The 22,745-nt window shown below is 49.7% G+C and overlaps 1 protein-coding gene across 1 annotated transcript in view; it reads right to left on the bottom strand.

Annotated features, from left to right (window-relative positions):
- Mrc2 (mannose receptor C type 2) overlaps nucleotides 1-21,431 on the bottom strand; it is a 77,730-nt gene extending 56,299 nt beyond the window's left edge. The window contains exon 1 of the mRNA XM_045158088.1: nucleotides 21,047-21,431. Within this exon, the coding sequence (XP_045014023.1) occupies nucleotides 21,047-21,176 (130 nt within the window). The 5' untranslated portion in view covers nucleotides 21,177-21,431. The remainder of the gene's footprint in view (nucleotides 1-21,046) is intronic.
- Between the last annotated feature and the right edge of the window lie 1,314 nt (nucleotides 21,432-22,745).

Here is a 22,745-nt window from a genome sequence, read left to right as displayed (position 1 = left end):
TCGGTAAGTCTGGCCTCGGCCTGGGCCCTAGCCATGGCCCGGGCGCCGTCTGCGAGCCGGTAGCCAAAATAAACAGCCACTTCCTTCCCCGTGGGGGAACTTGCACAACGACAGCCGGGTCCGTGGTGGCAGGAAGTGGCTTTCTGGACCAGCACAATCCAACCCTATTGACCCTGCAGCGGGGAGGGCAGGACACTGCACCGGCACCGGGGCGCGCGGGGGTGGGGCGCACGCTCCTGCACCCGGCACTGCTGAGAGACGCAGGCCCGGAAGGCTCCTGCGAGCCACAGGTTTCGGGGACTTGCAAATATATCGTTCCATAAAATCACCGGTAGGGGAGTTCATTGGGGTGCCAGCCTCTGCACCGGGTTAGACACCCTATAACCCTGGCTGATGTAGGATGGGAAAATATGGAACTGAATTTATTAGGATACACACACACACACACAAATTTGGGGACTACAAATTAATTTTGAAATATATTTCCTTTATTTATTTATTAGAAAGAGGGAAAGTGAGAGAGTGGGCGCGCCAGGGCCTCCAGCCACTGTAAATGAACTCCAGATGCATGCGCCCCATTGTGCATCTAGCTTACGTGGGTCCTGCAGAATCAAACCAGGATCTTTTAGCTTTGCAGGCAAACGCCTTAACAGCTAAGCCATCCCTCCAACCCAGCAACAAATTAATTTTCACAACGTGGCTGCACAGATAGGAGGAGAGGGTGCCAGAGACCTAAGGCTCCAGTATCAGAAACCCACCCGCCTGAAACATCAAGAGGAAAAAAAAAAATCACTGTAGGGCCTTGCTGTAATATCCAATTTTCCATATCGAAATTTTGTATTGGTTTTCTTTCCTTTTTTGTTTTTGTTTTGCTTTGGTTAGGTTTGGTTTTTCAAGGTAAGTCTCACTCTAGCCCAGGCTTGAATGGATTTCACTATGTAGTCTCAGGGTGGTTTTGAACTCACTGCAATCCTCCTACTTCTGCCTCCCAAGTGCTGGGATTAAAGGCACGCACCACCACGCCCAGCTTACATTAGTTTTCTAAGTAAAAATTTCAGATATGCATACATATAGAAAAATATGTAATTATGCTGAGATGCAATTATTTGTTTGTGAGAAATTACAGATTACAATATCAACATTCCATCCAGTTTCTGAGTAACAGTCTTTCAAATAGCACTTGAGGTCGAAGGTACGATGTGATTTCTCAGCAACCTGAGCCGAGGTCCTCACTCCAGAAGGGCTCTGATGCTGTCACCTGACTTGGACTCAGGATAAATGTCTGCTGAGTGACAGCTGAGTGAGAACGGAGGGGTTTGGGAACTCGTCCCTTATGAGCCAGAAAGACAGAGCAAGGTGAAGAGGTTTATAAGGACCAACACTAGAACCTTGGTCTTTTTATTAGGTCTGGAACTTGCTGAAGTTCTGTAAGAGCACAATGCCAGCATGTGGCCACACAACTTTTACGCAGTAATGAGAAAGAAATGGGGAGCTTGGTAATAATTATCCCAGTACACGCATAAGCCAGGACGTCTCAAACAAGGACACTGATCACCCTGGAACGAGACACAAATTGTATGTAAACATTTACCATGCATTTGCCAGATTCCAGGCCCTGGATTGTAATCTTTGCTGGTAAATTCTCATAGCAGCCCTCAAAAGCGGCACACACCTTTAAATCCCAGCATTTGGGAGGCAGAGGTAGGAGGATCACCAAGAGTTCGAGCCCACCCTGAGACTACATAATGAATTCCAGGTCAGTCTGAGCTAGAGAGAGACCCTTCCTTGAAAAACCAAAAAGAAAAAAAGAAAACAGTGGTAAAATTATTATTTTTGTTTGACATAGAATGAAATGGGTGTTAAATGACAGAGAGATTAAATCTCTATTTTATTTTTTTGAGGCAGGGTCCTGCAATGTAGCCCTGGCTGAATTCAACTCACAGCAATTCTCCTGCCTCGGGTTCCAGGCATGCACCACTAGGCCAAGTTTAGTCACACCTCTTCAGAGCACACTTGGCAACATGAAGAGCCATGGTGGGGGCCATGAGGACCGATTCCAGCAGAGCCCCAAACAGCGGCAGGTATTGTAACTTGCCCACAGGCAAGCTGTGTTTGGTCTTCACTGGGGTCAAAGAAAAGCAAACCAACATTTCAGACTTGAAAGATATTCGGGCATGGTGGTGCATGCCTTTAATCCTAGTGCTCAGGAGGCAAAGATAGGAGGATTGCGGTGAGTTCAAGGCCAGCCTGGGCTAGAATGAGACCCTACCTTGGAAAAAAAAAAAAAAAAAAGGCTTGAAAGATGGTGGTTAGGGGAGGGGGTTAGGGAGAAAGCGGGAAGGTGGCTCATGCCTTTAGTCCCAGCCTTCAGGAAGTGGGAGGATCCATGTGAATTTGAGGCTAGCTTGAGACTATGTAGTGAATTCCAGATGAGCCTGGGCAACAGTGAGAACCTACCTTTCAAGAAACCTGAGAGGGGCTGGAGAGATGGCTTAGTGGTTAGGCGCTTGCCTGTGAAGCCTAAGGACCCCGGTTCGAGGCTCGGTTCCCCAGGTCCCACGTTAGCCAGATGCACAAGGGGGTGCACACGTCTGGAGTTCGTTTGCAGTGGCTGGAAGCCCTGGCGGGCCCATTCTCTCTCTCTCCCTCTATCTGTCTTTCTCTCTGTGTCTGTCGCTCTCAAATAAATAAATAAAAAGTTTTTAAAAATTTATTTAAAAAAAAAAAACTATCCCAAGATTATCCTCTCTGGTTTCTGCAACAGCAAAGCCTAATGTTGCCCCACCTTCCTTAGACAGGACCCAACAGAAGGTCCTGGAAGGGCCACTCTGAAATCTGAACTACCCAAATGCAAACCACTGCTTTGGCCTTTGGGCCTTTGACTGGCTGCCTCATCCTGTGAGTCAGTTTGGGGAGGATACTAACATGATCCGAGGGGGCTTTGTGTTTCTGGAGGGCTAAGGGACAGAGTGCCCCGTGGGCAGCACGCAGAGGGCAGCCATTACTGTGTCTTGATAGTTAAACAAAAGAATGTGTTTAAATGTCCACATCACAGAGCCCGAAAATCAGGCTTAGTAGATACTGTAACTAGGACAAGAAGAAATGATAAGAGGAAATAAGGCTAATAAGCAAATAAGACACTTGAGGAGTGTTTAAACTACTCTTCAGAAGAATTAAAAGAAAAATAAACCCACAATCCAGATGTGGAGTCCTCTCCCTGCCGTTCCCAAGGATGCCCAGTCACTTGAATCATCTTCACTCCTTTGTACTTCTAGACCCTCTCTAAGCTCTCTCTGGAAGAGAAATGCAAGAAAAGGGGAGCAGGGCGTGGCGGCACACACCTTTAATCCCAGCACTCGGGAGGCAGAGGTAGGAAAATCACTGTCAGTTCGAGGCCACCCTGAGACTACACGGTGAATTCCAGGCCAGCCTGGGCTAGAGTGAGACCCTACCTCAGGGGGAAAAAAAAGAAAAGGGGGGACTTCTGGGAGGGTCAGAGCTTAAGGGATGGACCCAATCACATCCTGGCTCCACACACAGAAACAAAACAAGGGCAGCTGTGGAGGGAAAATGAGGTCACACATTCCACAGCTGGAAGGGAGCATGTGAAAGGAGGCGGGGGTAGCACCCACACCCCTTGGCAGAAAAGATGTGGGGACCTGAGTCTGCATGGGACCCTGGAGGGGTCACTCACCAGGCGGATCTGGCCTGGGGGTTCAGGTTCTCCTTTTGCCATCTGCCATTTAATGACTGGAGAAGCAAACTGACCCCACACACACCGTGTGTGTGTGTGTGTGTGTGTGTGTGTGTGTGTGTGTGTGTGTAACAATGTAACACCCCCAAAACACTCCCCCACAACACACCTCCCCCAACAAGGCTTCACCTCCCAAACTGCCATTAGCTGGGGATCAATCATTCAAAACACTTGAGATTATGGAAAATATCTGATTCAGACCAACTCAGCTGGCCTCAAACTCACAGCCAGATTCCCGCCTCAGTCTTCTGAGAGCTGGGATTTTAGGCATGTGGCACCACCAAGCTCCACACATTTTACGTTCTTGTTTGTTTTCCCTGAAATAGGGTCTTACTTCAGACCAGGCTGACCTGGAATTCACTATGTAGTCTTAGGGTGACCTCAAATGCATGGCGATCTGCCTACCTCTGCTTCGAGTGCTGGGATTAAAGGCATGCGCCACCATGCTGGGCATGCATTCTTCTTCTACTTGGGCATCCAAACGGCTGAAGAGCTTGTTTACAGGGCAGGTGCCCAGACTCTGCACAGGCCTACCAAATTAGCCCCTCAGGGATAGGGATATATAGAATGTAAACAAGACACCCTGCCAGTTCTGAGCCACAGAAGAATCCAGACCTCTCTGCATCCCTGACTTAATGGCTGACTGCTGATTTTAATTTTATTCTCTTTATATTTTCTGCAAATAGCATACTGGCTAATGCAAAAGAAAGGGGCTGGCTGGGGAGACGGCTCAGTGGGTGAAGCGCTTGGCATGCAAGCAAGGACCTGAGTTTGGATTTCCGGCGTCCACATAAAAGCCAGGCACAACAGGAGAATCCCTGGGGCCTGCCATCCAGTTAGTCTAGCTGAATGAGAAAGCTCCACGCCCAGCAAGACACCCTTTGAAAAAAAATAAGGTGGGGCTGGAGAGATGGCTTAGCAGTTGAGGCATTTGCCTGAAAAGCCAAAGGACCCAGGTTCAACTCCCAAGGACCCACATAAGCCAGGTGCACAAGGGGGCACATGTGTCTGGAGTTTGTTTGCAGTAGCTGGAGGCCCTGGTGTGCCCATTCTCTCTCCTTCCCCCCTCTCCCTGCCTATTTCTGTATCTTTCTCTCAAATAAATAAAAATAAAATAAAATAATTTTTAAAAATAAGGTGGAGGACTGAAGAGATTGCTCAGTGGTCAAAGATGCTTGCTTGTGGGCTGGAGAGATGGCTTAGCGGTTAAGCACTTGCCTGTGAAGCCTAATGACCCCAGTTCAAGGCTCGATTCCCCAGGACCCAAGTTAGCCAGATGCACAAAGGGGCGCACGCATCTTGAGTTCTCTATCTGCCTCTTTCTCTCTCTGTCACTCTAAAATAAATAAATAAAAATGAACCAAAAAAAATCTTTAAAAGATGCTTGCTTGCAGAGCCAGGCGTGGTGGTGCAAGCCTTTAATCCCAGCATTCAGAAGGCGGAGGTAGGAGGATCACCGTGAGTTCAAGGCCACCCTGAGACCACATAGTGAATTCCAAGTCAGCCTGGGCTAGAGCAAAACCTTACCTTGAAAAACCAAAATAAAAATCAATCAATCAACAAATGAGATGGAGAGTGACCAAGGAAGACACTGATGTCGACCTCTGGCTTGCACACCCATGCGCACACAGGAGCACACATACACACATCACATACACACAAGAGAGTCTGTTTCAAATTTAAGCTATGCGAGCACAGCCCGTATGTGCAGAGTTGCACACAGTATTGGACAGGAAGGGCAAGGGAGTAAGCCCAAAAGCTCCAGGGAGAATCTAAAGATGGATGAGATCAACTACTCCATCCTGATGCTAAGGAGCAGAGACCACCATGATAAAAATAATAATAAGAGCTGGCCATGATGGTGCATAGCTTAATCCCAGCACTCAGGAGGCAGAGGTAGGTGGATCACTGTTAGTTCAAGGCCACCCTGAGACTACATAGTGAATTCCAGGTCAGCCTGGGCTAGAGCAAAACCCTACCTCAAAAACAAAATAATAATAATAATAATAATAATAATGGTTGGAGAGATGGCTTAACGGTTAAGGACTTGCCTGTGAAGCCTAAGAATACCAGTTCGAGGCTCAATTCCCCAAGACCCACATTAACCAGATGCACAAGGGGGCGCACACATCTGGAGTTCAGTTGCAGTGTTGGAGGCCCTGATGCACCCATTCTCTCTCTCTCTCCCATAAACAACTTATATATGTTTCAGTGGTATTTCAGTGGTATTTCACTGACACTGACTCAGGCCACGCCTCCTTCCCAGCCTGCATCAGTCTTCAAGGCTGAGCAAAGGCCTCACATGCCGGAAAAGCATCTAGACACCTACCAGTGAGAATGAGAGCAGGTGTAAGTCGTGACAACCGTACAACAGACTCCTATGAAGCCGGTAAGAATTCCGGGTGGAAGTAAAAACAATGTAACATTTAGAAAGTTTTATGTAGGGAGAGAGAGAAAGGCAGTCAGAGAAGAGGCAATCTGGAAAGGATATCTCCAAAAGGTAACGAGCGGTTGTTTTGTGGGGGTAAAACTTTGGGTAGTGAGAGTATCACTTATCCAAAAATGCTTGTGGCTAGATGCATTCCGCAGTTCACTTTTCCAGGATTTTGGAATACATGCGCATAATGAGATATCTTGGGGACAGGCTCAAGTCTAAACGCATATTCGTTTGTTTCATGTGTGCCTCTGAGGAAAGGGGGCGGGGCATGGTAAGGGCCCTCTCAGATCACAGAAGACAGCTCATGTCTGGTTCACGGAACAGCCTTGAAGCTGGCCGTGAGGAGATGACGGGGAAGGAGAGAAAGGAGGGGAAGGGACATGCGCGGCGGGTCAGCGTCCTGGAGCCCGCCTCCCCCCGCCACCCGTGTGACCTTGTCCTGCGCAGAGACAAAAGGAAGCAATCACGCCGAACATGATCGGTGTGTGTGGTGTGTGGTGTGTGTGGTGTGTCCTAGCTGGCTAATAAAGCTGTTTTCTTGGTTCTTGATGCCTTGGTCTTGATTCTTTCCTACACCTTACATACCTAGCCTGAAGGTAATATTTTGTGGGGAGGGTCGAAGGCAGACTCTCACTCTAGCCCAGGCTGACCTGGAATTCTCTCTGTAGTCTCAGGGTGGCCTCGAACTCACGGCGATCCTCCTACCTCTGCCTCCCGAGTGCTGGGATTAAAGGCGTGCGCCGCCACACCTGGCTGAAGGGTAATATTTTTAGTGAGCCTCTGTGGGTTACAGAGTTTGGAGATTTTCGTTTGTTTTGTTTTGTTGAGTCAGGATCTCACTCTAGTCCATGCTGACCTGGAATTCATGATATAGTCTCAGGCTGGCCTCGAACTGAACTCACAGTGACCCTCCTACCTCTGCCTCCCATGGTGCACCACCACGCCCATTTGGAAACAGGGACTCATTCTACAGTCCAGGCTACCCTGGAACAATTGTCAGTCCTCCTGCCTTAGCTTCCTAAATGCTGAGGTTACAAACAAGAGTCACCACACCCGTCTTGAGTCTGTTTCTTGTTTTTTTTCTTTTTCAAAATGATTTATGTATTTATTTATTTATTTGTAAGCAGAGAGAGAAAGGGGGAGAAAAAAAAAAACAAGACAGAATGGGCACATACTCACATAACCAACCCTCCTGTCCAGAAAATAAGAACATGATCAGAAACTTAAGGGCTTATAAATATCTTCCACAAACTTAGTATATTCCTTTATTGTATAATCCTTGCCCTCAGGAGACTAAGGACTGCCATGAACTACAATCTGGACTACAGACTAAGTTCCAAGTTCTGCCTGGACTAGAGTAAAATGCTGCCTCAAAAGAAAAAAAGGAGGTTGCTAGAGAAATGAGTTAGCAGCTAGGGCACTTGCCTGCAAAGTCTAAGGACCCGGTTTGATGCCCAGGACCCCGCAGGCCCAATGCACAAGTGCATGCCTCTGGAGTTTGCTTGCAGTGGCTGCAGGCCCTGACTCTTCAAGAGTGCAGAAGGGCCAAGCTATGGTTTTAGAGTGACGGAGACTGAAAAGATAGGACATCTAGGTGAATCCTAAAATTAAAAAATAACGTTTAGCCGAGTGTGGCAGCGCACGCCTTTAATCCCAGCACTTCCATATGAATTCCAGGTCAGCCTGGGCTATAGCAAGACCCTACCTCGAAACACAACAGAAAAAAAAAAAAAAAAAAAAGCGCTTAAAGCCATGACTGGGGGGCTAGAGAGATGGCTTAGTGGTTAAGGCACATGACTGCAAAACTTAAGGACCCAGGTTTGATTCTCCAGGTCCCACGTAAGCCAGATGCACATGGTGGCACATACATGTGGAGCTCATTTGCAGTGGCTAAAGGCCCTGGTGTGCCAATTCTCACTCTCTCTCTCTCTCTCTCTCTCTCTCTCTCTCTCTTTCTCTCTCAAGTGTGAGGAAAAGGGAGGGAAGGAAGGAAAGGAGAGAGAGAAGGAGGGAAGAAAACAATATTACTGAGAACTGGGTGTCAAATAGAATCCTGTGGATTGTTTACCTCACACAACCTTTTGTCCTTAAAATCCCCCATGTTGGGCTGGAGAGGTGGTTTGGTGGTTAAGGTGCTTGCTTGTGAAGCCTAAGGACCCGTGTTCAACTCTCCAGGTCCCACATAAGCCAGACACACAAGGAGATACAAGTGCGCAAGGTCAAACATGCATACAAGGTGGCACACACACCTGGAGTTCAGTTACAGTGGCTGGAGGCCCTGGTGCACCAACTATCTCCCCACTCCCCGCATTTAAAAAAAGAAAAGAAAGAAAGAAACATTCCCTGGTCATGGTGCCACACACCTTTAATCTGGAGGCAGAGTTAGGAGAATCACGGTGAGTTTGCATCCACCCTGGAACTACACAGTGAATTCTAGGTTAGCCTGGGCTAGAACAAGACCCTACCTCAAAAATAAATAAATAAATACATAAAATAAAAATTCAGATAAAAAAATATTCCCCTATGTTTTTGCGTGGAACTGAGGCACTCAACCAATTTCATTGTGTGCTTGTACACACTAGTTTGTTTATCCATATTTCTTTCTTTTTTAATTTTTATTTATTTGCAAGCAGAGATAGAAGAGAGCAGACAGAGTGATAGAATGGGCACGCCAGAGCCTCCATCCCCTGCAAACAGACTCCAGATGCATGAAACACTGTGCATCTGGCTTTACATAGGTACTGGGGAATCGAACTTGGGTCATTAGGCTTTGCAGGCAAGCGCCTTAAATGCTGTGCCATCTCTGCCACCCATCATATTTCTTTCTGTGTCCTGGGTAGGTGGGGAGTCCCTTTGCTCTCAGACAGCTGCCTGAGATTTCAGCACAGACTACTACTTCTTTCTTTTAATGCACTTTACGGTGAACATTTGACTTTTGTTGTTGCTTTTGCTTTTTAACATTGTTCTAGACTTTGGAAGGATTAAAGGTATATGCAACTGCCCAGAATACAAGATTTAGGAAGGCAGGAGCCATGCACAACTGGCTTGTCCACTGTGGTATCTTCAGCGCCAAATCTCACAACTGGAATCGCCAGGAAACAAAACAAAAGCAGGGCTGGAGAGATGTCTCAGTGGCTGAAGGTGCTTGCTTACAAAGCCTGCCAGCCCAGGTTCGATTCCCCAGGATCCATGTAAAGCCAGATGCACAAAGCAGTGCATGTGTCTGAAGTTTGTTTGCAGTGGCAAGAGGCCCTGGCGCACCCATTCTCTGTCTCTCTATATATAAATAAATAAATAAAATATTTTAAAAGAAGAAAATAATTTGTTGAATGAAGTGGATTTTAGAAAGCATGTTTGCAGCCTGTGATTTGAATGTAGAATGTTCCCCCAGAGACTCATGGGTTTGAATACTTAGACTCTTGTTTGTGGCACTGTTCGGGAAGATTATGGAACCTTTAGGGAAGTGAAGCCTTGTTGGAGGAAGTACATCACTAGGGCTGACCTCGAGGTGCTCCAGCAAAGCCCAGATGGTCCTAATTCCTACTCCCTACTGTTGTGAAGATGTGACACCAGCCATCTGCTCTTGCCGTGCTTTCTCCACCATGATGGACGTGTCCCCTGCAACCTGTAATCTGAAACCCTGACCTTCCATAAACTGCTTCTGCTTGGGTATTTTGTCCCAGTTATCAAAAAGTAACTGATCCCAGGCTGGAGAGATGGCTTAGAGGTTAAGACACTTGCCTGTAAAGCCAAAGGACCTCAGTTCAATTCCCCAGGACCCACATAAACAATATGCACAAGGTAGTGCATGCATCTGGAATTTGTTTTCAGTGGCAGAGGCCCTGGCATGCCCATTCTCTCCCTCTCTCTTTCTCTCTCTTAAATAAACAAAAATAAAAATATTTGTATTAAAAAAAGTAACTGATCCAGGCATGGTGGCTCATGCCTTTAATCCCAGCACTTGGGAGGCAGAGGTAGGAGGATCTCTGTGAGTCTGAGGCCAGCCTGAGACTACATAGTGAATTCCTGGTCAGCCTGGGCTAAAGAAAGACCCTACCTTGTAAAACCAAAAAAAAAAAAAAAAAAGATACACATCTTTTATTTATTTATTCATTTTATTTATTTTTATTTGGCAGAGCAAGAGGGAGGGAGAGAGAGAAAGAGAGAGAATGGGCACACCAGGGCCTCCAGGCCACTGCAAATGAACTCCAGACATATGTGCCACCTTGTGTATCTGACTGACGTGTGTCCTGAGGAGGTGAACCTGGGTCCTTTGGTCTTGCAGGCAAACGCCTTAAGTGCTAAGCCATCTCTCCAGCCCCACACCTTTTTTTAATGTTTATTATTATCTTTTAACGAGATGTTTTGTATGGATACACCATGTGTTGGTACCCCCTTTTTTTGAGGTAGGGTCTCACGCAAGCACAGGCTGACCTGGAATTCACTCTGTATTCTCAGGGTGGCCTGGAACTCATGGAGATCCTCCTACCTCTGCCTCACAAATGATGAGATTAAAGGTGTGCAGCACTACGCCCAGCTCGGTTCCCTCTTTCCTCTCATCTCTGCCCTCATTCCGTTGAGGACGCTCCTCAGTGGGGCTGCAGGTACTCCCCGGGGGGTTGTAGTGTATGTGTTGTGGGAGCAGCAGTCGGTTACATCTGGAGGGAGGGAATGATACAGATCTTCACTTGTTCCTACAATGTGTAGATTATTTTATAAGTCTGCCTTGTGATCATGAGAACGTTCTCAGACTTACTTCTACTGACATTAGCCATTTACTTGTCACTTGGAGCTGCGTCAACGGCCCACGTAGTTTCTCATTTGTTTTGCCACTACGAACAACACTTCTATGAACATTTTTTTTCCTCGAGATTAATGCCTTATAAAGTCCCAAAAGTGAAAAGATGAGGTCACAGGATATAGCGTCTCACATACCTAGTTAGTTACACACTGTCCAAGAGATTAGATCTTGAAAGACTGAGCTAATTTACAGTGCTCTATTGAGTGCTCTACTAAAGCTCTGCCAGGAGTAAGTTTTCCTTTACTGGGTAAGTAGTTAAAGACAGCTAATTTCTTGTGATCTTTGTGCCTTGTATGTGACACTTTATCGTCTGAATCCTCTCAAGTGTGATTAGCTGTTTACTGAAATTAAATTTCCCTTTTTTTTATGTTTGGGAGAGGGGATGTGCTGATGGTTAAAACTAGGGGTTCACACATGCAAACTACACCCCCTACCACACCCTCCCTAAACATTTAATTCTAATCCAATCGTCCCAATAACATTTAAAAGCAACAATTTCTTTTCCCATTTAGAGTGTTGTTTCTGGTGTGTCTCATATTGAATTCTTATAACCGTTTAAAACTCCTTCTGGAACTTACTCCAGTCCGCTGGACTTTTCACTGTTTGTTTTAATTCAATGCCATATGTTTTTCATGATTATGACATCATCTAAAACTTTCCTTATTGTCTCTCTATTACAATAAAAAAAAAGCTCTTCAAAACATTTGTCTGCTTTCTTTTCTTTTTTTCATCTCAATGCATATTTATTTGTTGCCACTGTGTCTAACACATTGAGCCTGTGCAGGGATTAAAAGGCCGGACGCTGGAATATAGCTCAGTGGTTGAGCACGCGCAAGGCAGCATGCATGAGCTCCTGGGTGTGACCCCCACATCCTCTCTACAAAAACGAGCCTGCGAGAGGACAGGCGCTTCTGGTTCGAGAAGGGAAGGTGGCTCCACCAGGGGCCAAGGGGGTGACAGCAATAAGATGCTTCCGGGTGGGAGCCAGGCACAGGAAGACCCACAGGAAGCTGGCACCAGTGGCAGGGAGGCATGCAGAGGCAGCCGGGCGTGGTGGTGGCGCACGCCTTTAATCCTAGTACTCGGGAGGCAGAGGTAGGAGGATTGCTGTGAGTTCGAGCCCACGCTGAGACTACAACATGAATTCTAGGTCAGTCTGGGCTAGAGTGAGACCCTACCTCTAGAAAAAAAAGGAAAAAAAGGAAAAAAAAAAGCATAAGCAAGAGCCAGAACATGTGAGCGGAGCTGGGCGGAGGCACCAGCCTGTCCCCGGGGGCAGGAAGCTCCTCAGGCCGCTGGACACGAGGGTCAACAGGCAAAGTACGTCATGGAGAGAAGGCAAGAGGGGATGCGGGCAGTTGAGTTGTTTGAGATGCTCAGACCACCAAGGTGGGGTTGTGTTCTTCTTTAGGATTTAAATTAACTTTAAGAAAATCTCATTAGTACCCAGAGTGGCCTGTAATTCTGGCACTTGGGAGGCCTGAGCTTAAGAGAGTCCTCCTGAGCAGGATGCCAGGCCCCACTACAGAGTGAGTTCTAGGTCAGCCTGAGCTGAGTGTGCTCCTACCTCAAACAAAAAGAAAGAGCTCAAAAAAATAATAATAATAAAAATTTTAAAAATCCAGGCGTGATGGCACACACCCTTAATCCCAGCACTCGGGAGGCTGAGATAGGAGAATCACCATGAGTTCGAGGCCACCCTGAGACTACCTAGTGAATTCCAGCCTGCCTGAGCTAGAAAGAGAGACCCTACCTCAAAAGTCACAAAAAAGAAGTCATAAAATCACATAGTGTAGTTAACAAAATGCCACCAAGAAATTTTAATTAAAAAAAAAAAAAAAGAAGCAGCTGGGTGTGGTGACGCATGACTTTAATCCCAGCCCTTGGAAGGCAGAGGTAACAGGATCACTGTGTGTTTGAGGCCAAACTGAGACTACATAGTGAATTCCAGGTCACCCTGGGCTAAAGCCAGACCCTACCTCAAAAAACAAAAATCAAATTTAAAAATTGACTGTTTTTAGGACTTTTTATATTGGATACTGAATTGTATCACATTTGAGTCCCTTAATAGTCATATTTTTCTTTTTCTTTTTTCTTTTTTTTTTTGGCTTTTCGAGATAGGGTCTCTCACTCTAGCCCAGTCGGACCTGGAATTCACTCTGTAGTCTCAGGGTGGCCTTGAACTCTCTGCGACCCTCCAACCTCTGCTGGGATTAAAGGCGAGCACCACCACGCCCGGCTTTATTTTTCTTTTTAATAACAAAAAAATAGCAATAATTTAATACTGTTTGCTAAGAAGCATTTCTGAGCCCAAAAGCACACAGGACACATACCTCAGACATCCACGCTCTCATTTGTATGTAATTCTCACAAACCCCCTGCAGGGGGGGGGCACTACAGTTCCCATCTGACCAATTAGGTCTCTGGAGCCTGAAGTCTCATAGCTGGTGAATGCCACCCATCCTGCCCTCAAGGATCCTGGGGCTGTTTGCACTGAAAGAAGGAAGCCTGCGAGGATGCACCCACATTCCTGCCTCAGCCTACAGAAGCAGAAGCACCAGCCGGCATACCGCCAACTACCCTTTCCAAGGCTCCAAGGATATCAGAAAAGCCAGGGGAACTCAGGCTATCTTTTGCCCGGTAGAGAATCTGTAACAGTTGGAATCTGAAATGTCCCCTGAAGGCTTGTGTGTTAAAGACTGCCAAGCTAATGGGCTTTCAGTAAGTGACTGGATCCTGAGGGCTGTGACCTAATTTATGGCCTGATTAACCCCTTGATGAATTCATAGTATGGAGACATTATTAGGAGTCGGTAGAAGCTAGGAGTCTTGATGGAGGAAGTAGGTAGTTGGGGCAAACCCAGCAACAATGTATCTTTTTCCTGGCTTTCTTTTTTTAATTTTTTTAAATTAATTTATTTATTTGTTTGCAAGAAGAGAGAGAGAAAGAGAGACAGACACAGAGAGAATGGGCACACCAGGACCTCTAGCCACTGCAAACAAACTCCAGATATATGTGCCCCTTGTGCATCTGGCTTACGTGGGTCCTGGAGAATCGAACCTGGGTCCTCTGGCTTCGCAGGCAAATATCTTAACCGCAAAGCCATTTCTCCAGCCAATAAAACCATATTTTTAAAAATATGTTTTCATTTACTTATTTATTTGAGAGAAAGAGGCAGATACAGAGAGAGAATGAGAATGGGCACACCAGGGCCTCTAGCCACTGCAAACAAACTCCAGAAGCATACACCACCTTGTGCATCTGGCTTACATGGGTCCTGGAGAATGGAAGCTGGGTCGTTCAGCTTTGCAGGCAAGCACCTAAACTGCCAAGCCATCTTCCCAGCCCTAAACATATTTTTATTTATTTATTTTTTATTTATTTATTTATTTATTTTGCAAGCAGAGAGAGAGAGAGAGAGAGAGAGAGACAGAGATAGAGAGAATGGGCGCACCAGGGTCTGCAGCCATTGCAAACAAACTCCATACGCATACACCACTGTGCATCTAGCTTTACATGGGTCCTGGAACTGAAGTTGGGTTGTTAGGCTTTGCAGGCAAGCGCCTTAGCTGCTGAGCCATCTCTCCAGACCTCCTATTCTCTCTGCTTCCCCAGCGGCCACCAAGTTGGACCAAGAGACCATGGGCCAAGTTCTCTGAAACTGAGCCAAAATAAATCTTTCTTCCTTGTAAGCTGTTTCTGTCAGGTACATTTGCTACAGCAATGAAAAGCTAACAACTTCAGCCCACCATGGATGCACATCTCCCCCGGTGTTTTCCAAGGAGAAAGAGGAGCCCTCCCTGAGGTTTAGCACTGTGAGTGATTTCGGAATATCCTCAGGATCCCTAAGCCTTGAAGGAAAGGAGGGAGGCCCAGGGAAGGAAGGTGCCTGGTGGGAAGTGGATGTGCAAAGGCCTGGAGGTGGGAAGGACTGAAGAGAGAATGGGAGAGCGCGGCGGGGCGACAACAGAGTGAAGGCACAGGGCCAGGGCCCTGGGAGCAGCTCAGATCTCATAGTCTTACTTTTTTTTTTCCCCCCCAGGGGATAGGGTCTCACTCTAGTCCAGGCTGACCTGGAATTCACTATGTAGTCTCAGGGTGGGCTCGAACTCACAGTGATCCTCACTTCTGCCTCCCAAATGCTGGGATTAAAGGCCTGCGCTACTACACCGGTAGTCTTGCTCTTTTTTAAATATTTATTTGTTTGTATATTTGGGGGGAGGGGACAAAAACAGCCATGCCGGGGCCTCCCGAAGCTGCACATGAACTCCAGGTGCATGCACCACTCTGTGTATCTACCTTTGTGTGGGAACTGGGGAATTGAACCCGGGCCATCAGGCTTTGTAAACAAGCACCTTTAACAGCTGAGCCATCTCTCCAGCCCTTCATAGCCTTCTTGAGGACAGAATGTGTGGTAAGAGGAACTGAAATGAGCAGGGGCAGAAGGAGAGAGCAGATGTGGGTAGAAATCAAGGACCAAGCCAGTGAGAGGATATGCACTTTGAGCAAAGCCCTAGTCCCTGAGAGAGAAGACAGTTTATAGGAAGGACACCAACATAATGCAGTCTGGAGGAACCAATCCAGTCTGTTCCCTAGGGCTGGAGCTGGTGGATCTCAGCATTCCCTGGACCTCAGCTGTCATCAGACAGACCTCCTGCAGCCTGCTACTTCCTGACAACAACCCCTCATAGGATTTGCAGTGCGCAGGATGAGTTCCAAGATCTGTGTCACCAGCCCGAAGGCTCGGCCCACCCCACCCAGATTTATAGGTCTCCGTCATGGGAAAGGGGCCTCTGCATCTCATGAAATACTAAACAGGAAGAGAAGCTTCCTGTCAGCAATGCCCAGGTCCCCCAAGTGCAGAGACTTCCCCTAGAGGTGCAGGAGATGGATGAATGAATGAACAAACAAATGAAAGAATAAATAAACAAACAAGAAGCATGTGAATTGCTGACCTCAAGGAGGCTCCGGTGCCAGACTCTGGTCACTTACTCGGCATTTTTTCATCAATGCCTCCTTGGAGGGGGCATCCTGGAAATCCCGAGGACCCTGAGGGAGTGGGGAGCTCAGCACCTTTGTCCTGGATGCGTGGAAGATGGCGGGGAGAGCCAAGTGCCCCATGGAACAACCTGATCACAACATGAGGGCTCTCACCTCATCAATGGCTTCCTCCATGGATGGAACCCTAACTTAATGGCATTATTGGGAGATTATGGAAACTAGGTAGAGCCTGCTTGGCGGAGACGGGACATTGGAACGGTGTCTTTGGAGGGTGCCTTTTGTGCCTGGCCCCTGTGTCTGCCTATGTCTGCTTCCTGACTGCCAGGAACTGGGCATCTCTCTCCTCCTGCCATGCCCTTCCTCTGTTTCCACACCACGATGGGCTAAAACCTCAGGAACTGCGAGCCAAAATAAACCCTTGTTTATGTCCCATATTTTGTCCCAGCAAACAAGCGGAGATGGTATTTCTAGAGGGCTCGGGGCTACAGGGCAATCGTCCAGACTTCCCTGACATAGTCTCTGCAGTGCTTTCCGTGTAGGAGACACCGAGTCTGGCACTGATGGGTTCAGGCTCTGTGGCATCAGCCGGGTTAGAATCTCACCTTTGCTTTTGTTTTGTCTTAGGGCCTCACTCTAGCCCAGGCTGACCTGGGATGCACTAGTCTCAGGCTGGCGCCGGAACTCACAGTGATCCTCCCACTTCTCCTGGAAGTGCCGGGATTAAAGGTGTGCGCCACCATGCCGGGCTCGGGATCTCACTATTACTCTTTCCAGTAGTGTGATCTTCACAAATCACCTAACAAAAGGCTAGCCTTTGGACTCCCAGGGTGTAAAAGGTAGTAACAGCCTCACGAGGTTGTGGGATGTGAGGAGCCACCAACTACAAGGTACCCGGCATGCCACCCAGCACATAAGCAACACCCTCCATGGCTGGGGTCACCCCCCACCTGCTTCAGGCTTAAATTAATGGTGAATTCAAAAAGTCTTCTGAGGGCTGGAGAGATGGCTTAGTGGTTAAGCACTTGCCTGTGAAGCCTAAGGACCCTGGTTCGAGGCTCGATTCCCCAGGACCCACATAAGCCAGATGCACAAGGGGGCGCACGCGTCTGGAGTTCATTTGCAGTGGCTGGAGGCCCTGGCGCGCGCTCTCGCTCTCTCTCTCTCTCTCTCTCGCTCTCAAATAAATAAATAAATAAAAATAATTTAAAAAAACTTTAAGTCTCCTGAGAAATTCGCAGCATTTCCTTCCTATCCCACCGAGTCACGTGAGCACGGAAGCTTTTCCTGCCTTCTCTTCACCTCACCCAGGTGAACCTAGGGGAGGGCAGGGACCCAGCGCCAAACACAGGGGCTTTGGCAGCTCACAGAAGGCCAGGAAGGCTGGCTTTTTTTGTGTGGGGAAGGCAGAGGCTGTGAGCTCTGGGACTAGATGGGAGCACAGGGGTTTGGCTAGCAAGTTGGTGAAAATGACAAGTACCAGAGTCCTCTGGGAATGCCAGTGACCTTTGTGTGCCCTTTAGACAGAAGCACTTGCCCACAAGATATCCAACGCTCTCCTCTTTTGTGACCTGGAGAGCAGATTCCTCGTCCAGTCCACATCTCGTTTTTCTGCAAAGACACCTCTGATTCCTCTCCAGGATTCCCATGGCCAGCTGCAAGCAGCTGTCCCATTTTGGCCTCCCAGGCACCTAGCTGGTTTTCTTCCACCTTCTCTTCAGGAGCCCAGCAAGCGTCCCACATAATCCCCAGGAGTGCCCAGCCCACCTCCCTGGCCTTCCCTTTCTACTATCTCTCTGCTCTCTCCAGACAGCCTCATCCCCTTGGACTGACATTCTCTTGCCAGCTTCTTCAAACACTCCTGGCCACACCCTTTCACTTACTTGATGTGCCCCAAGGTAAATCATCAGACTCCTTTTTTTTTTCAAGGTAGGGTCTCACTCTAGCCCCGGCTAACCTATAATTCACTATGGAGTCTCAGGGTGGCCTTGAACTCACAGTGATCCTCCTACCTCTGCCTCCGGAGTGCTGGGATTAAAGGCATGCGCCACCACACCCGGAGTCAGACTCCTTCTTAGCCTTCATTTTGTCCTTGGCAAAATGTGTCCCAAATTACCCACCTCCGGGCTGGAGAGATGGCTTAGCGGTTAAGGTACTTGCCCAATAAGCCTAAAAGCCCAGGGTTCAATTCCCCAGTCCCTATGTAAGCCAGATGCATAAAGTGGCCCATGCATCTGGAATTTGTTTGCAGTGGCTAGAGGCCCTGGCACGTCCATTCTGTCCACCACCCCTCTCAGCATTTTTAAAAATTTTATTTATTTATTTACTTCTTTATTTATTTATTTAGAGAGAGAAAGAGAGAATGGGTGTGCCAGGGCTCTAGCCGCTGCAAACAAACTCCAGATGCATGTGCCACCTTGTGCAACTGGCTTACATGGGTACTGGGGGACCTTAGGCTTCACAGGCAAGTGCCTAAACCTCTAAGCCATCTCTCTATATTTTTTTTTTTTTTGAGGTAGGGTCTCACTGTAGCCCAGGATAACCTGTAATTCACTATGAGGTCTCAGGATGGTCTCAACTCATAGTGATCCTCCTACCTCCCCCTCCCGGCTTATTACCAGAACTAAATAAGAAACCAATACTAGTCATTTAGTATGGCTGTGGGTCAAGACTAAGCACTCACCAATGGAATCCTGTTTCCCCATCCTGACAGTGTTTTGTTTATCACTCTCCTGCAAAATTTCATTCCCTTCCTCCATACATCTTATACTCTTCCTTACCTTCCTTCATCCCAAGTACTTGGTTCAGTGCTGTGGCAAATGATAAATACTCCAAAAATGCAGCAACTTAGATAGGTCTAGTGGCATGCTTTGGAGGGTCTCCATAGAGGTGGAGGAAAAAAAAAGAATTTTGGGCTGGAGAGATGGCTTAGCAGCTAAGATGTTGGCCTGCAAAGCCAAAGTACCCAGGTTCGATTCCCCAGTACCCACATAAGCCAGATGCACAAGCTGGCGCATGCATCTGGAGTTCATCTGCAGCAGCTGAAGGCCCTGGCCCGCCCATTCTCTACATCTTTCTCTCTCTCCAAAATAATTTTTAAAAATAAACTTTTTTTAAAAAGAGAATTTTACCACGAAGAATGCCCACAGCCCTGCCACCCACCTCTGGCCCCCAAGAGAAGCTGCAATGTCTCCATCCTTGGAGCCTGAGTCCGGAAGCTGCCCACGGCCCCTCCCCAGCGTGCATTTCACCCCAGAGCGGCCGGCCAAGCACAGCCAACCTCCCACAAGCATTTCCTGGGGCTGTGGGTCCCCTTTGCTGGTAAAATTTTCCCAGTGCCTGCCTCCTTCACCGGGCATACAGGGAAGAGAGCCAGCACGCTCTGCATAGGTCTCTGAGGGAAGCGTGGACCTTGGCAGGGCGAGGGGACAGGAGCACCGAGGGCAGAGGTTATGCACAAAGACAGTGACAGAAATTGGGCAGTAATTTCACCCTCCTGCCCAGCGGCTGCAGTGGAAACCCCCCATCTCCCCCACACACACCCAGCAGCATGGGTCCAAGCCTAGGCTTCTTTGGGAATAGGGGTGATCCATGCAATGCGACCTCCCAGTCTGCGGACACGGTGTGCCCATGACACTCAGGGAGGGCAGGAAGGTTGGGAACGCAGACGGGGAGGCACAGGAGAACTGCAGGCTCCCTTGTCCTCCCGGACTGGGCCCCTCACCAGGCACCTCCAATTCCCTCTGTCAAAAGCTCCCTGGGGAAAAGGCGTAGTCAGCACTCTGGCCCAGTTCTTTCCCAGGGCCTGGCTTCAACACGTAGTCTGGGGCTCCCTGAATGGCCATCATCCTTCCCTCGTCCCTCACATCCGGCTGCCCACTCTCCATCACAGGGGAGGAGCAGGGAGGTGGAGGCCGCAGTCGCGCAGACGAGGGCTCTCCCTATCCAGCCGTGGGTCGCCATGGCCTCACCTTCCCCTCAGCAGAGGCCCCGCAGCACACCAGGATGCGGCGGAGGCCACGGACTCTCCAGGCGGCTGTTTGATCCTTGGACAAAACTGCAGATGCTGCCTCGTCCCCGCGCAGTCACCCTAGCACCGAATTAAATGTAAAGTGTGGGGGGGGGTGGGGTGCTGCATCCTGTGCTTTTACTCCTGAACACCCGCCCCCAAGAAAGACCTCCACCCACCCCCACCTCCCGTAAGGTTCAGGGATCTGTCCGTCTTCACACTCACTCACTACCGGCCATTTGAAAAAACATTGAAAAAGCAGGAGAAAAGAGCAGAGTTTGGGGTTTGTTTTCTGAGGGTTGAGTTTTTGCATCTTTAGTAGCTCTTAAGATCGGTCCACTCTGGAAGAGTGCCAGTTTGGCCACAGTTGCCCATGCAGAGCGCGCGCCACACACTCTCACCACACACTCTCACCACACACTCACACCACACACTCACACCACACACGCACACTCACACGCACATGCTCAATCTTGCATCCTGCAGGTAGAACACGATCCAACAGAGTTCCGCTCGAGCGGTGCAGAAGCCGCGCGTCACAGGCCGTCCTTGAAGACCAAGGGTGCAGAAGAAAACAGAAACAGCCCCCCGCCGCCCCGCGCGCGCCCCGGCCGCCGTACAGGCAAAGGAATCCTAAACGTGGCGAAGGGCGCAACACAACGACAACGCGCTGGTCCCGGCACGGGGCAAGGAACCCGGCCCCGCACCCCGCGCCGCGGCACCCCGCCGCGGGCTCCCCGGCCGAGCGCAGGGCGGGCGCCGCGGCTCCCCCGAGCCCTCCGGCTCCCTCCCGGGCGGCTCGCGCCCCTGGCTCCCCTCCCCCGCCGCCCGCCACATCTGGTTCCACTCAGGTCCTCCCCCACCTCCAGGCGCGCTCCTCCTCCCACCTCTCCCCGCTCCCAGAAAAGCGCAGACGAGTTTTGAGAACCCAGTCGCACACGCACACGCACAACTTCTTGAGGGAAGATGGAGTGGGAGGGAAAAAAGTCAAGAGGCCGGGTCCCCGCCGCCCGGGCCCCAAAGTTGGCCAAGTTGGTAGCGCCTTACCCTGGAAGGCGGTGGTGGCGGTGGCGGCGGCGGCGTCCCCGGGGTGGAGGAGATGCAGTCCCCCGAGGAGCAAGATGCCGCACAGCAGGTGACGAGGCCGGGGCGCGGGGACCGGTCCGACGGGTCCCATCCCCGCGGCGCTCGGCGGACACGAGGACCGAGGGCGCACCGGGGCGCGGCGCGGGGCAGCCCTGGCGCTGGGCTCTGATGACCGCCGGCGAGGGGCTCGCGTCGTCCTCTGGATCGGGACGAAGAGATGCCTACGGAGGGGTGGGGGGTGGAGGAGGAGGAGGGAAGAGGCCGACCCGGAGGAGGGAGGGCGGAGGGAGAGGGAGGGAGGAGCGCCGAACCCGAGAGGAGGGTTTGGAGGGGCAGAGGGGAAGGGATGCGGGCAGCGTGGGAGGGGAAAGGGAGGAGGAGGCGCGGGCTGCGGGGGGGGGGGGGGTAGGGACCCGGCCGCGGGGAGAAGAGATGGAGAGGAGGATCCGTGCAAAGAGGACCCCAGTGTGCGCTCTTTATCTCCCTCTCCGCTTCTTAAATCTCCTCCCGCCTCGTCTTCCCTCTCTTTTCAGTCCGGGCTTGGAGCCCCAGACGCTGCGTCACAAAGTCTCCGGCTGGCGCGGGCGCAAAACTTTCCGCAAACTTCACGGCGTGGCGAGAACCCGGGCTGCAGCGAGGCCTGGGGCCAGCCGAGGGCGGGGGCGCGCGACCGACCCAGGTGGCCAGCCTCAGCCTTCATCCCGCCTCTTTCTGCCAAGGTTTTTTTTTTTGTTTTTTGTTTTTTGTTTTTTGCCCGCGAAGCAGCCCCTACTTCCTTGCCGGGGAAGACCCCTCCCCTGGTCTGGTGGGGAAGGGGAGGAGCCCAGAAGATTGGGGGAAGGGGAGGCAAGGCTCCTATTCCTTGTGCAGAGCGCCAACAATCCTTGCTCATCTGTTTCAACGTTTGCCTGACTCCTGTCCCCGGTTGGTTGCTTGGGGCCCACCTCTAGAAACCTGGGGACAAAAGTGGTCCACTGGATGTCCCAGAAGATCTACATCACTCACACCAACCGGACTGCTGGCTGGCAGCCAAGGACCAAATGGAAATTTCATAAAAGGGAGGACAAGTCAGTCATTCAATATTATGCAACAGGTCAGGTGGCAGCGGAGAGCCCTGGACCGGTAGTCTGGGTTCTGGAGGGCGGCCTACCCACAACTACCTCTTGATTTCCCAAGCAGCCTTGGGAAAAGTTGCTTGGAACTTCTGTGCCGAGAGCAAGACTGAGACACTCAGAGACCCTGAGCACAAGGGCGACTCACCTTCTCCCGCCACAAAACACTGTAAAACTGTAATATAAGTTTTATTGTTTCCTGGACTGTCCACGATGGTGCTATTTTGGAAATAACAAGTGTGACTTCTTTTTTATGTCTCGTGCCTTGGTTAACCTTTCCCCCCATATGTGCAATGGGGTGCTGGGCCAGAGGGACTTCCGTTGGCTCTTCTCTCTCTTCCAACTGAGATTCTTGGCAAATATCAGCACCCCCTCATTGCAGAGTCAAAAGGGAGGACCAGCCGAAACCCCCACAACCCCCTGCAAAGATCCCAGCAGCCACACTTGACACTGAAATGTGATTGGCAGCCAGATGGATCCACCGCTAGCTTAAGAAGGTCTGCGAGGGCCTCGTGGCCCTGAGGACCGTCTTGGGGCAGCATGTCTTA

Source organism: Jaculus jaculus, chromosome 9 (genome assembly GCF_020740685.1).
Source record: "Jaculus jaculus isolate mJacJac1 chromosome 9, mJacJac1.mat.Y.cur, whole genome shotgun sequence".
NCBI lineage: Eukaryota > Metazoa > Chordata > Mammalia > Rodentia > Dipodidae > Jaculus > Jaculus jaculus.
This window is presented reverse-complemented; position numbering and strand designations above follow the sequence as displayed.